Source organism: Pezoporus occidentalis, unplaced genomic scaffold (genome assembly GCF_034315485.1).
Source record: "Pezoporus occidentalis ecotype Australia unplaced genomic scaffold, CSIRO_AGI_Poc_V1 ctg26, whole genome shotgun sequence".
Lineage (NCBI taxonomy): Eukaryota > Metazoa > Chordata > Aves > Psittaciformes > Psittacidae > Pezoporus > Pezoporus occidentalis.
Window position 1 is genome coordinate 2,068,573 of NW_026914502.1, and position 15,970 is coordinate 2,084,542.

The 15,970-nt window shown below is 42.3% G+C and overlaps 1 protein-coding gene across 1 annotated transcript; it reads left to right on the forward strand.

The window, feature by feature from the left end:
* The first annotated feature begins 834 nt into the window (after positions 1 to 834).
* On the forward strand, positions 835 to 8,450 carry CUNH3orf85 (chromosome unknown C3orf85 homolog). The gene is made up of 3 exons (XM_062623945.1): positions 835 to 944; positions 7,960 to 8,096; positions 8,292 to 8,450. The coding sequence occupies exons 1-3, from the start codon at positions 896 to 898 to the stop codon at positions 8,409 to 8,411; spliced, it is 306 nt and encodes a 101-aa protein (XP_062479929.1). The 5' UTR covers positions 835 to 895; the 3' UTR covers positions 8,412 to 8,450.
* Positions 8,451 to 15,970: the final 7,520 nt, after the last annotated feature.

Genomic DNA, 15,970 nt, shown 5'->3' on the forward strand with positions numbered 1-15,970 from the left:
GCACGGAGTCTGGTCCCTGACCTGTAACGTCGGCAAGGTCTAATTCCATGACGTAAGGACTGTTGAGTACACGCGCGCCTGCGCTGGTGAGCTGCGGATCAGCTCACCTCAATGAGCCCACCAATAAAGCTTAGCTTTTCCACGACCCGTTTTCATCGGTGTGGGTGAGCTGATGAAGATAAACTGGTCTGCAGCAAGACAACCATTACTGACAGTGAGCTGTGGGTGAAAAGACAGCATCTAACTGGAGAGATGGCAAAGGTAAGACAGTGTAAACTTGGGATGTCCCACGCTACAATGTCCAGACACCAATGAGAGACCCTGTGACCAGTGCCTAGTTCAGGGCAGGAACCCAACCCCCCCTGACCTCTGTGCCCTAGTACTTAGTTTTGTCATAGGTTTATCTTTGTCAATCCAAGCATTATACGGCTAAAATATACCATATACTTAGGCACAGCTCTCGGAGCAGGGGGATTTAACACCATTTCCCACCATTCATATTCACATCAGACCATAAACCACTCGTGCCCATTAGCACGACGAGGGGAAAACAATGCTCGGAAATGCAGGAGACTGACTCACAGACACTTGCCTGTTCAGTGTGCCCAGAAGAAGCCCACAGTGCTACTCTGTGCTATAAGGTTTATGGAGAAGTTAATCCATCCGCACAATAATACGGCATTATGGCTCATCTGAGGCTCAGCTTGCAGAGTCCAAAGTGTACAAACAGAGAGGCATATAGGACAAATCTGAACTAAGCGCTGTACCCTGCCCTCTGCCTGCACCAACGATTTACAAGTACCTGGTAAATGATTTATAGACCTAAAGATAACAAAGTATAAAACCCTATGACTGCTTCTGTTTTACAAAGGAGAGACTCGCTGGGTAATTTACCATGTCTCTGAAAATGCCTCAAATTTTGGTGTCTGCTCTGCTGCTTACAGGTAAGTGCCTGGCACCCTGTCTCATGTCATTCCCTTCTGGCTTGTTAAACAGTCAAGCTGGCAAAAAAAGCCTCCGTAACCACCAGAACAGCACTGATGGAAGAGAATTAACTGGAAATCACTGCAGCAGGGACATACGGGAGAGTGGGCGAGCACAAGACTGCATAGCAGGTTCTGTGAAATAGTCTTGATTCTGCTCCTTCTGACTGCTTTTGAACTGTTACTGCTCAAACTCTCAGGTATGAGGAGCGAGGATGCATTTCTGTCTGAAAGGGATGCTTACAGAATCACTTGCTGAACTGTTTAAATTGTAGAAAGAGTTGAATGCTGTTGTTCTGGAATCTTCCCTGAACGTTATTCTGATCTCCACATTTATTGTAGCAAGAAACAATTTCATATGCATTTATAAGGATCTAAAAGATCTATTTCATAAGTGATTTTCAGGACATCTGATTTGAACTGCTTAAGGAGACACTCTTTTAAAGCTCTCAGTCTGTCTGATCAGTGAACCTTCACAACGCCCTGTAACCACAGCACCTAAAATCTAGACTCACCCTGTAAAAACTGGACCAGAGTGTAAATGAATGGGACGGGGCTGCAGCACCGGCGAGGCTGAAAGGATGCTCTTCCCAAAGCAGCACAAACTGATGCAATCAGCCATCAGTGATGCACATGTTGCGAGATAAATTTCTTCCTCGCTAAATTAAAACAAACCAGGTAGGCAGGAAACTACTGTTGACTTCTCAGGTGGCTGCCTGCATCATGGAAAGATGCTCCAGCCACCTGTGTGCATTAAAAGCATTTCTTAGATCTGAGCAGTCCAGCACACTTGCAGTAAATACACCATGAGAAGAGCTAAGGCAAAATGAGGCAGACAGAATTAACCAATGCTTAATCATAAGTAAGTTGTTTTGTGAACTGGGACCACAGTCAGGTGTACTCTCTCTAAGCAGCTAGATTCTCTTCCTTGCCATATGATCCTAAGTTTTGGCTGCAGTGAGGCTCTGCAGGGAGGGAAGGAGATGGAAAGGGCCTTTCTAACCCTAACCCTCACCTAGAAACCTTCCTTTCCCCTTATTTGCACTTCCTAATCTGCTGTGCACCTGAGCTTGGCCTACTCCTAGGCACTTTTCTGTCTTCCTGAACCTCACCTCCTTCCCACTGTAGACCATCATGACACAAACCATGTCGCCTGATGCCAAGATGGGATCACAACAGCCTGCTGCCCCTCTTTTTGGAAGGCTTAAACTTTGATTTTTCTCTCCCTTATTTCTCTATCTTCCCTAACAGCCTCGTTTGCCCTCTTTCCCAGGTTCCTGTTTTCAAAGGGCAGGAAGAACTATTTATTACTGATTTTTAATGAGTCTTAAAAGTTTAACAGATCACAAACAGCTCAGTTTTTCATTGTCCATCCTTTCAGCAATGATCAAGGTGGTGGTGAATTAAAACAGAGGCCATATGATTCATTAGTGAGAGCCTGATTCCACATCATAACCTCTACTCAGCTGCTGTAAATCATTCCATAAAATAATAAACATCTTAACTTTTCTGGGAATGGGCCTTCTGGACTGCTGCAGAGTGCAGCAGCAAGGGATGGGGTACAAGAGCATGGTGTCCTGGCACTGGGATCATTACTGAAGGCTCTCAGATGACTAATAGGGGTGTCTTGCCCATTCACACAAGGTTAAACTTATGGCCACATTTGGATTTAGAAAGGAAATTTTCCAGGACCCAATGGACCAATGCTTTTCCCAATATTTTCTTGCAGGGAAAGCAGCTCCTTCTCTAGGATTATCTAGGATTTCTGACAATCGCCTCGCCATTTACCCATAGCTGACAGCTTTCCTGACCCCTGGCATACATCAGCAATGCATTCAATACCTAATTCTGCATTTAGTGTCTGTAAATTGTCTGCTTTTGCTGATGGGGGAACAAGGCTGATGCTGTAGCTCTAACAATTGCTAATGACCGAGCTCTCATGCCTTGGACCACAGAGCTCTCATGTTCTGTGCTGTAAAATTAGGGATTGTCAAAGAATAGAGACTACTGTACTTGGAGGTTTTAAACAGATGAGACCAAAACTTCAGGGGCTGGGTGATATGAGCAATGTTGAAGAACTTAACAATCAGTGATGTAGAATTTTGTCTTCAACAGATATTAGCAAATCTAACTGATTTAAGGCCTGTTACCATCCGAACACTTTAGAATACACAGCCAATGTGCATAGGCACAGGTCTTTTCACCCTTTGAAAAAACAATATAGAGGTGTTTGACTTCAATGTAACTGTACTTTTCAACTGAAAAAAAGGTGATATGTGGCCCAAGGGTGGCCTACAGAATCCAAAAGCCTATACCTGCTGCAATCCACCTGCGTATGCAAAGTGCTGACAGATAACCACATCCTGATTTCCATGGAGTGCCACGTAACAGCGAGAAATACTCTGGTGAAAACCAGATGCTTCCACCCTACTCTTTCAGTGCTTGCACTGTTGCACTGTGCTATTCTGAATCCTCAGACTGAGTCCTTGGGTCTAACTTTGTGAATCTTTTCTGGGCTTGGAATGTTAGGCAGATGAAGTACCGCGGAGTGTGGACGTATGGGGGTGTTGTGGGGGTGCCCATTATGGCTCATTTCTAACCTTAAGAAGCACATCTGAGCTGCAGCGTTTGATTTGCCTTTTCAAAGTTCCCAACACGTCAGCACCAGCCACCTCAGCAAGGTTAAAGTGTCCAAGGTTGAAGTTTAGCTCTGTCCAAGTTTAGCCTCTGTCCAAGCTGTGTCCTAAAGCGCTGATAAGACTGGCATCCTTATCCCTGTGAGCTGACATTCTGACCAGTCAATCAGCAAAGCTGATAATAATAAGTTATTAGACTAAAAGGAAAGGAGTCGGAGCAATTGCCAACTTTTGACGTTTAAATTCCACTGAAATGAACAGCTTTAACAATAGGCTTTCAATTTGTCAGAAACTTGCAATAGTCTTCAGAAGCTAGGGAGAGAAAAAAATAGGTCCAGCTTCTGTGACAGTGCGCACAGACTGACTGAAGTGCTGCTAAGTAATTGTCAATTTATTTGTAAATACCACAGCAAATCAGAGCTAAACCACTTTTCCCTGTCACAGATACACACCAGGGATAAACTTTGCTCCCAGGCCTTGGGATTGCTCCTTACCATTTATATAATACTCCTGATCTAGCTCAAACACCCCCTGGGGAAGGGGTGGGGGGAAGCATATCCTGTACCATAGCAAGTTTGAAGCCTTGTTTTCTTATCATTTAACTCAGCTATTAGTCATGCAAACGGTGGCTTGCCTACTCTCCCCAAAGACTGCTAAGCACAAAATGGCTTATACTGCTTAGCTTTTAAAAGAGAAAAAGCGTATCAATGAAATGGGTGCCTAAAGCAGGCAAAGGTGTCAAAGTTTAATCCCATTCTCACCTTTTTGACTGTGTTACGAAGTGGATCATTCAGGTGATAGAAAAAGATGTCTTCCTGGGAAGATTTTATGGTTGCTCCCAGCAACCACCTTGCCTTCTAGAAACCTATCACCTTACGAGAGGGTTAAGCTTCCGTTCGAGGACGCATGAAGAGATTTTAATGCAAATAGTTCGAGATCTACGCAGGTTGATATTATTACCTTGACATTCCAAGCTATTTGATATGTCTTTTTCATAATCAGGTTGCTGGTTCGTTTTTAGTAGTCATTGCTGGGATTAAGTACACATTTGCTATTCTGACAAAGATGACAAGGTTCTGTCACCATACCCCGTCTTGAGACTCTCTCAAGCTTAGTCTTATACCAGTTCGCACTAATCTAAAATGAGATATTCAGAAGTCCTTCAGGCATAGTCTGAGGCACCTACCTGAACTCTTCCACAGTCTTTTCCCGAGCTGTTCACAAGGCAGGAAGAAAATTACACCTGGTCTGATAAACTTAAACTGAGGCAAGACATAGGTTGTTTGCTGAACACTATGCACTCAGAGGGGCTGCTCAGGGGCTATTCAGATAGATCAGCTCTGATGCTCCCCAAGTCTGGTGAGTCCAAAGGAGGGCCATGAAGATGATCAGGGGCTGGAACACCTCTTCTGTGAAGACAGGCTGAGAGAGTTGGGCTTGTTCAGCCTGGAGAAGAGAAGGCTCAGGAGAGGCCTTATGGAAGCCTTCCAGTAACTAAATGTGACCTACAAGAAAGCTGGAAAGGAACTTTTCACAAAGGTATGTAGTGAAAGGACAAGGGAGAATGGATTTAAGCTGAAAGAGGGTAGATTTAGATGAGCTATTAGGCAAAAATGCCTCACTATGAAGGTGGTGAGACACTGGAACAGGCTGTCCAGGGAAATTGTGGCTGCCCCATCACTGGAAGTGTTCAAGACTATGTTGGATGGGGCTTTGAGCAACCTGGTCTTGTGGAAGATATCCCTTCCCATGGCAGGGGGGTTGGAACTGGATGATCTTTAATGTCCCTTTCAACCCAAAACATTCTATGATTCCATACAATATAGCTTTAAGACCTGACTTTCTCTGAACTCTACCAGAGCACAAGCAAGTTCACAACCCTGCTTGCCTATTTAGCCCCAGTGGAAGACCAAGAGGATCATTTTTGGTTTCGCTAGAAATGGTCTCACCAGAGTTCTTCTGGAGGTGAATGAAGTTGGCCCTATTCAGAGATGTATAATGATCATTGCAGTAAGATGGAGAGACAATGAGCTAAGCCTGAAGGACTAGCTTGAATATAAAGGTTTTTACCTGATGTTTTTTATGATACTTATGCATCTTTGGAGCACCCCAGCAGCTAGGGACAAGCCCTGCAAAGTTGGCTCCTTGGTGCTAAAGGTGAGAGGAGGAAGTGTTTGTGATAGCAGCCAGAAAAGAACAAGAACTGGGTGTCAACAATGACAGAAGAAGCAAAGAGCAGACCTGACACCCCCACCTCCCTTGGAACATGAAAGTCTTCTTTAGTCAAAGTGAACATGTATGGTTAAGGATGGCATTTGCCATTGGATGCCATTTGCACAAGTGCAGTCAGAGCAGACTGCATGTTAAAAATGGAAAGTTAATACGTTCAAGACACAACGCTATGCATCTCAGTAGCCAAGACAACACCTCACTGTCCCACCAGCAGAACAAGCTCAGTTTCTGAAGATGCTGGCAGCAGGAAGAGGAAACACAAAAAGCAGAGCCATTTAATGTTGCTATTTTCTAGCTCACCATGAAGCTGGAAAGCGAGAGCACATATTGGTGATAAAATTTAATGTTTAATGGCCCTTAGTAACTCTATATACATTTAAACAAAAGTAAAGCCTATTACTGAGCCAATTTCTGGTCCCAGTTCAGATATCTCAGTGCAGAAATGTAATCATGAGCTTAGAAAATATTTAATACCCAAAAAGCCCTCTCCACATTCACTAAGAAGAAGTTAACAGCTCATGGATTTTTCTACTGAGTAATAATAAATTGCCAGAGTAATAATGAAATTCAGCATGAGGTTAGTTTTATCCCGCGCAGCTCTCAAACAGAAGGGTAGCAGCTTAATAGACAAGTGCAAGATACATCTTTTTTTTCCTTCCCTGGGCCAAAATCTTACTTGTTTTCTGAGGTACAGAAATAGCTGTTTCTCAGTTCCCTAAGGGAGAGAGCAGTTCACACAACAGGAATCTTCACACCAAATGTCTGAGCTTAGATTTTAACATGGAGCTGTTGGCATTTTTAAAGATGGTGTTCCTTGAAAACTCCCTACCCGGAAATTTTTGCCTCCGGTTTCTGATAATAGTAATTTGGAACCTGAAGAAACTCAAGTAGGAAGGAGCTACTAGGAGTGTCACTGCTTGCTAAGTACATTTTCTAATGCACATTTTCATGTCTTTTTTTAAGATTGACGATGGCAACCACATGCACTGATTTATTTTGTCCATTACTCTACAATCGAGCATTTTCTCACTTTCTTTTCAAGCATTTTTTAGCTTTGAAAAGAAACAAAGTGAAAAGGAGCAGCAAATACTCTAACTCACATATCTGCCGCCCACATGCATTCAGTGTACATTTTTGTCTATTTAAAAGCTAAAGAGCAACCATATTGTGGATAATGAGGAAAGCCAGCAATAATAGCAAGTGAACTGGATTCAACTGAGCATTGTACATGAAAGCAAACATTTGACATCCTGAGTTAGAGTTTTCCCCCTTGAGATTCAGGAATGAGGCCATTGGAGAGCTGGCAGTGAGGCAATAGCTTGCCCTGCTGAGCTGCTATTGTAAGATACAATAGATAAGGGTTCAAGTTCTTGGTCCATCTGTACCAAGTGTGTGTCCATTTAAACCCACTTAAATTGGAGTCCAGCTGTTTACAGACACTGGTCTCAGCTTGGCTTATGTATCCAAGTGTCAACTTAATCAGTGGCTCATTAAAAAAGTCGACTTTTCCTGTAGCAGAACCTTTCATACAAAGTTAATGAGGAATTCAGCTATCTTTCTTGAGCAGAATGCTTATTTCAAGATCACCTACAAGAAGTGCTTCTGCATCTGGGGTGAACTCGAAAGCTGCCTAAAGCAGTGCAATAGCAAGATTAGAGGCGCAATGTCTTTTACACAGAGTAATTTCTACACATGCAATTTCTCTTCTGCTACTAATGAGAACAATTACTACATCTAAACTAGGGGCTTTGGAAAGCATAGTTAAATTTATGGGTAGGTTTAAGGTTTTAAAGACCCCAAACTTTAGGCTTCTCAGTACACTTGAGACTAGTGAAATCCAGTCTCAGTTTCTTTTCAGTCACAACACAAAATAAATTAGTTCCTTAATTTGCTTGTAACTTGATTTACTTTGGATTCAACAGCAAAATAGTGATTTATAGCAGCCGGCTTATTAACTTCAGGCTAAGAAAAAAGTATGCTGAAGATCTAATGTAGAAACATCCTGGTTATAAATAAACTGCAGGTCCCGCTCTTTGGGTGTGCTTTTTGAGGCAGACATTCTAAAACATTTTCCTGCTAATACAAATCTTTCTCGGCTTCCTTTTCAGGTGTCCTTGGAGCACCTTTTCTGACAGAAGAATCAGCAAATCAATTTATACGACTTAAACGACAGATACTGTTTTCTCAGAACTACTGGGACCCAAGCAGCAGCCAGGATGCATGGGGATATGCTGTAGCTGAACAGGTACTTGCTTTCATCTTGCAGCACCTATTGGGGTAAAAAAACCCCAAGCCCACACAATTACAGGTCTGGAATTAACACCGAACAGTAACCCTTTGGGTAAAGGGGGGGGATCTGAGTTATCAAAGCAGGCAAGACTGCTGTCAATGACTCAGTATCAAAGCTCATAATATTCTTTTCTATTTTGATCTACTTCAGGTTAGGAAATCATGGAGAGCTTTAAGCGACACAGCACAATACTACATGGGCTTGGCTCCTTTTGCCTTTGATCTGTCAACTGCTAAGCACGATGGGATTTCTCAACAGAGCATTTCATAAACTCCAAGTTTTCATTTACCTAAGTAAGTAAAATTGACCGATATAACAGTGCTTTGGGACAATAGGGTCCTAGTGGCATAACTTGGCACATGACCAAACCCCATTATAAGAGACGCCCTGAAAAAATAAAGGAGATTTGTTTTTCCTGTCCAAGTTTTATAGTCATTTGAAATGTGGCAAGCTGTTTTTTAAGTTTGCTTTGGAAGAATTCATTAAAAGCTTAAAGAATATGTATCTTTTAAAAATAATCTACAGAACCTAAACTGCAGGTATATATCCTACACAGTTGAGTTTAAAAGCAGGCACAAAGCAATTCCTGAGGAGAAAAATAAAAAGATAAAACCCTCATCTATTTCAGTGACAAAACTGTATTCAGTGTAGAATAAGACCTCAGAACAAAACAGAGAATGAGGCACAGCAGTTGGAAAAACCCATATTTATAGATGAGCACGCAAGTACATGAAATGAAGTCTCAATTTCTCTATGAGAATTTAAGACTGCAAAAATGTACACATTTTTGGGACATGTTGTTGTCAAATTTAGGGAAGGACTACTAACTGATTCAGTTTGACAAGCACAGAATACACACATTATTGCTGCAAAACACTTTTCATACCAAGATACTTCAGCCCGTTGAAATGGACAGGAGTGGGTAGAACTAAACTCATACAACTTTAAGTTTCAGTACTTAAAATAGTTACTAAGACACAGCAATCTGATTGGACTAATTGTAACGACCAATAGGAAAATGGGTAGGCTTCTTCTTATAATATGCTTTGAATTTTATTGACTTAAAATTAGCTTTCCTTTTGAAAATGAGTTTCATTTTGAGATGTGGCTTTTCAAAAGCACTTTTTTACGAGATAAGAATTTGATTTGGAGATCTCAGATTGAGCTTTCTAAGGCTGTTCCACCTGAATGGTGATGCCAGTTTCACTCACTGAGCAGAAGCAAAGTGGAAGAGAACAGCTAAAAGTCGTGATTTCCCTGCCCTCTTGCCAAGTCTTCAGCTGGTGTCTTTGTGTGACTCGAAGGAAGCACCATTTCTAATGCTGATATGGGCAGCAGTTACTTCTGCCTTATGATGAATGTGAAGTTACCTGAAGACTCTTTATCCAGTTTTCCAGACAAATCCCACCCCACCTTTTCCATCAGAAAAACTATTCAGATAGAAAATGCCTAACTGCTTCTAATTATTAGTTGTTCAATACATATGTCTGAAGGCTGTGATCCTGACCACTGTTAGGCATACTGCAAGAGGAGTTCTCCCTTCAGAATGGCAATGCCTATGATTGGCACATGACAGGACTAAAGCCAGTTTACAGGAACACAATTATAGGCACTGCCACTGAAGCATGTTTATGACTTCGGAGCCAGGCTGGTTAACTCTCAGACTGAAATCTGTTTCCCAATGCTAGTGCGACAGAAATTAAGGTCTGGAGTGCCACCTTTATCAAGTTGTATAGCAGAAAAGACATAAGCTTGAGGTTACAAAAACCATTATAGATAAAGTAAAATAACTGTTTTCGACTTAATGGCTCGTGATTAGTGATGTTTCTGAGATGGCCAAGCAAACCTACACAGCATGTACAGGAATCTGGGCTGTACTTTCGGAAGAAAGCATCTGTATCTGAAGGGGGCCTATAGGGATGCTGGGGAGGGACTCTTCATTAGGGACTGTAGTGACAGGACAAGGGGTAACGGGTTAAAACTTAAACAGGGGAAGTTTAGATTGGATATAAGGAGGAAATTCTTTCCTGTTAGGGTGGTGAGGCACTGGAATGGGTTGCCCAGGGAGGCTGTGAATGCTCCATCCCCGGCAGTGTTCAAGGCCAGGCTGGACAGAGCCTTGGGTGAGATGGTTTAGTGTGAGGTGTCCCTGCCCATGGCAGAGGGGTTGGAACTGGATGATCTTAAGGTCCTTTCCAACCCTGACTATTCTATGATTCTATAAAAGCATGCAAATCTGAAGGATAGAGCTGCTGACAGGATCCTTAAATTTGCAAAATTTTTCTAAAAGCAATTTATTCCATCTTTTCCAGTGACATTAGATCTTACATGGATATGCCACAGCAGTCTGGGACTCACCTCCAGCAACAGACAAGGATGAGCTATTAAATCCTACATGTCTTGTGCCTGACCATGTTAGGAATGGCGTGTTATGTATTTACTGTTATTGCTATTATGCATTTGGTAAGATGGCTTTCTCTCATCCCACTGTCTAAAACCAAAATGAACATGCTAATCCTCTCAATACTGCGTGTTTTATATTCATAAGTAGAAGTGAGATGTCAGTCATGGTAAATTGAATAAGCAGCTGAAGACAAGGCAACCATTAGCTTTCAGCAGATTATGTTTAAAAACCCCAGTGTTTTCAGGTAAAACGTATTTTGACTAAACAATTGTTTTTAAATGTACATTCCTGCTTCTATGACTGAAGACCTCGTTTTTATCTCTCAGTATTTCAGCTACATTTTTGAGAGGCAATTAAGTAATGGAAATCAGTCGCTTCAGGCCAGTAAATGAAGTAGAGCACATTTGCTTCAGGTTTGGCTAGGAAGAAGGGTATACTTCTGTACTCAAGGGCATTTCCATTTCTTCCAAGTACTGGGGACAAACTGGCAGGTATTATGGTATACATCTGTATCACACCTATGCTTTGTTTTCTGCATTTAAACTTCTGTACTTGGTCTTGAATGCCAAAACCACCTGAAGCCACATCTACCACTGCGAGTTGTTTTTTCTTACTTTGTGGAAAGTAGGAGCTGGTGGACACACTTATTCACTAATAAAAGCGATTAGGTTAAAATGTTCTTTATGCCAAGTTCTTGAGTCTGGAAATTTTCCCATTCCTATCCATTAGTTTGCCTTATTTCAAGACACCTTCGAATAAACAATTGGTCACCCGCATTTCTCTTGTATGTTATTAACACACTGCTAGCAACTAAAAGCTTTTAACCCTGGTCAAAATTTCTGCATGGACAAAGAAGACCTGTTTGGGAAACCAAAATGTACAGTAACCTTAAGGACAGGGTAGCCGAAGGTAGGCAATTTTTGTTCACTTTCTATCCCCAAAGAGCAGGTTCTCTGTGTTCGGAGTTCTTTGTGAATATGAATCATATAGTGACTAGTTTGGGTTGGAAAGGACCTTAAGATCATCCAGTTCCAACCCCCCTGCCATGGGCAGGGTCACCTCTCACTAAACCATCTCACCCAAGGCTCTGTCCAACCTGGCCTTGAACACTACCAGGGATGGAGCATTCACCACTTCTTTGGGCAGTCTGTTCCAGTGCCTCACCACCCTCCCATTAAAGAACTTCTTCCTTATATCTAACCTGAACTTCCTCTGTTTAAGTTTAAACCTATTCCTCCTTGTCCTATCACTGCTGGACCTCCTAAAAAGAAATGCACCTTCTGGCATTTTGGCAATCTCTACCATACTCCTAGGTATGAAACTATCCTTAGGCTGTTATTAATTTGCCTGCATAAGACAATGGGCCTGAAATTGCCATTATTCATTAGCTAAGCTGAAAATTCATTAAACACTTGAAAGAGATAAATGAGGTGCAAGTTCGGTATTTGCCATGTAGAATTTCACATCTTCAGTCACACTACTTAATTATGAACCGTTCATTCAAAGATAATGGGCGACAGATGATGTATAGACTGAAAGACCTCACTAGCTGAACAGTCATGGCCTGGCCCTTCTGTCCCCCTTCCCTGTGTTGCTTGACCTTGGATAGGTGAGTGCTCTGGATCCTAAACCTTATATTATTTGCATCAGTAACAGTGCAGGCATAACAGAGTTACCAAAACACTTCAATTTATAGCAAAAGCCAGGGCTGTATTGACTTTTATTCTGAATGGATATAAAGTAAAAATAAAGGGATCTGCTCCCTCCACCTGTCCCCTTGATGGTTCCAGAGATATTGCCACTCTGCAGGCAGCAATGCTCAAGCCACTTGGGCATCAGCTCCTGAAGTGCTGCTGTTTTCAGCCCTACCTCTCTAACCGATGGTGTTGCTGCCAGGGCAGGGGTTTTGGATCCGCTTGAGAATTAGCTACAATGGTCATGCTTGCATGGCAAGTTAAACCAAAATGGGAGTTAGTTCAGGAGTTAATTCTCAGAAAGACAACAGGCATCCCTGGAGTGTGGACGAGAGTCCACTAACAAGGTGGAGGGTAAAATGAAGTGTGTCTTACCTCTACTGTCAGCTGGTGAGGTAACTCCGCAACCTTTATGAACCGTTTTATGCTTGTCAGAGCCCTATAATTAGAATAACTACTACCTTAAATCTATTGCCACAATGACAGGCTTGTGTGGCTGGCTTTGTAACCAAAACATCAGACAAAGCCAGGGGATGCAATCTGACAGTTCTGTTGTACTTAGACATGACTAATTCCTTTAAAGAAGCTGTTCTGAAAGCCAGAGCCTCAATCTGCAAAGCCGTAGCTTCAAGCTAATGTCACTAATTCAGATAATTAGTCTTGCCGAATTAAATGGGAAGAATTGTGCATGCATGAGTAGCAGTGGAAGATGAGGTGCTTATTTCATGTTATCAAAATACATGCCACTCATGACAACGAACAAATAGCTGTCACAAGGATTTGACTGTGAAACTCCTTCCTCTGCATTTATTAATAACCAGGGAAAATATTTACTAGGTGAATTTGCTTCCCTTGTTTATCTTCACATACTATTTCAGCTCCTTAACACAAGTAACTTTGGACCGAGGTCCCCCGTCCAGGCCTAACAGTGATTCTGTGACCCTTCTTTACTGCCTTTTCCCACACATCTTCGTGTTGCCACCTACATGTTTTATGTCCTTGCTTTTTCTACGCAGTACGGATACACATGCAGTGCCTTATTGATGGAAAATCCAAAGAACAGGGCTGAGGGTGGGAAAAGAGACCTCGGGACACAGGATCTTTGCTTCTAGCACAATGGAGAGCAGTTCTGCTATGTAGTTTCTGATACTATGACTGGTTTTGAGGGGAAAAAAACCCAAAACAAATTGAACCCTAAATGACACAAACTCCCTGAGGCCATAGCCAGCAGCAGTCCTGGGGGAAAGGGGATACAGGCAGAAAGGAAAAGCTTAAGTCAGGTTTGTCTGCACATAGACATTAACAGGACAGATGTAGCACGACACCTGCCAGGCATTCCTGAGTTTCCAACTCTTTTCTGAGTGCTGTGAGAAGGACGTCAACAGAATGATGGAAATAAAGATGCCCAGTTATCTCCTGATTACTAGGTCCAGCAGAAGCACTTCCCTAAGCAAGGCCCTGACAGGGTCTTCCTCCCATGGGGGCTCTCCAGTGCTGAGTCAGATCTCAATCATGCTGCAGCCCCTTCCTCAGACAGAGAACTTGCCTATTCCCTCACCTTCTTGGCTCCCTAATTCTGCAAAGCTTAGAGGAACCAAATTACCTTCGTGATCTCTGCTACTTTGTCAAGCTGAACTGAAAACAACCCGCAGGTTAAAAATTACTGCAGCTAGACATAGGGGATAAACACATGACTACCCACGTAGACATTATGACAATAAGATCCTTGCTTCATTAGAGAGCCAGGTGAAAGATTCAAGTGTAGTCTGATGCGAGAGGAGAAGTAAAACACCCCAGCTCTCCAATAATAATTAAAGAAAAAGATTAATACTTCATTGGCTTTCTCTGAATGAGAAAACAAGTCATTCCAAACAGAGCAAACAGGGGAAGCTGTAGTACCCAAATAGCCTATATATAACCCACATTACAAGCACTGAATGCTTTATAGGTACTAAGATGCCCTGTTATCTATAAGCTCAGCAGAACAGGTGAGTATATAGAGGTAATGAGAAAGAACCATTTCTTTTGTGAGCTGAAATCGTTTCTACGACTTGTAGAACAGTGACATTTGCTTTTCAATGACAGATCTACACACTACTTCATTACTGTGGTAATTCATAGGGTTGAACCTGGTGATTTTAATGCACATTATGCAACACGATTTTAATGCATACACTTCTTGAGCTTGCATCACACTTGTTATGCACTTGATCTTCTGTTGTCTTAATGTAAACCAAAGGAGCCAAGACAAGATATTCACCTAGTCTATAGCTGCTGCTGTAACCTTCCATGCCAGCAAAAGTGAGCTGTGTTCAAAGCAATTTTATGTTGGCTGATTAAATATACAAACCACCCACCAGAGGCAGATGCATGGCCATAACCACTTCATGTAAAGTGGAAAATGAATTATTAGTGTTTCGCATCGTCCATAGGAAACAGTGAGATCAGAAGTTAGAATGTAAAGGTAGAAAAGTATCCAAAATTGAAAAGTTTACCCAGGAAAAGAAATAAGCATTCATTGTATGTGATTGTGTCTGTTCCCTTTGAGCCTGGACTGAAGTCACATCCTACCCCAGCACCAGGCAGGCTCAGTGCTGTGTCTGGCTGTCTTAGAGATTAAAAGGATATTCACTGAACCACGTAATGTGAATTTAACTATCACCTCCCTAGGGGAGCAAGCTTTCCCTATGCCAGTATCAGTCCATGCAGGGGTAGGGGAGGAAGAAGCAGCAGGCTGGTGCACTCCAGCCTTCCAGGATCAACCCATGAAAGCTTCTTTCTCTACAAGGTGTTACAAGATAGTCAGCTTGAAGAGACACTTCTTATTCAGCTACTTACTCCCGGTCATACAATCAGTGCTAAGGTGATTTCATGCCAGTCACCTGCCTCCCTGGCAGGACTGAATAGGCAACTGATATCCTGTCTGAATAATTCAGCTCTGTCCTGGCTGTGATTGAAAGCTGCTGCACAGCAGGAAGCTAGCTCAGGAAAGGCTTAAAAACATCCTCACAATTGCTGTCAATATTATTACCATAAATGCAAGGCCTGATTGTGCAAGGTGCCATGAGAAAGCAGTTAGTCTGGCAGCTTCAAAATGCAGCTAGAACTGCCTATGGAGGAGAAAACAACCATAGGAAGAAAGTGGCTAAAAAAAAAGACAATCATGGATGTTCAGCACTGCAAAATAACTGATTAGATAATTATTTAGAAGAATGAGTTACAAAGAATCTTGTCTGCAATTCCAGACATGCTTTGGGTGAACACTGCACAGGGAACTATAAAGTGCTGCTTCCTCTCGGTGTCTGTACGCAAGTATTTATGGTGTTACTGTTGCTGTGGAATTCAGGCAGGAGGCTCAGTACCCAGAGATCTCCCACAAGCTTGCTGGCAGAATGGGACCTATACCCCCCCCCATGTTACACCATGGGCAGGATGCAGTCTGATTTCCGCTACAGCATCTAAGACAGCTACCATTACCTTATACCAAAGCTGCATGTATTGACCTTTCCCTCTATCTCTATTTCGAAATGCTTACAGAAATAAAGAGTCAATTTATAAGCATTTACCACAGTCCGTTTGCGGACAAAAAGACCCTCATGCTTTTACTCATACATCGTCTGGGATGCTTTAGGTAAGCGTACAAACAATTCAACCAGGGTCACTATGTAGAGTATAGAAATGCTTATAAGAAAATAATCTTCTTTTTTGATACTCAGGGTCACACAGCTCCC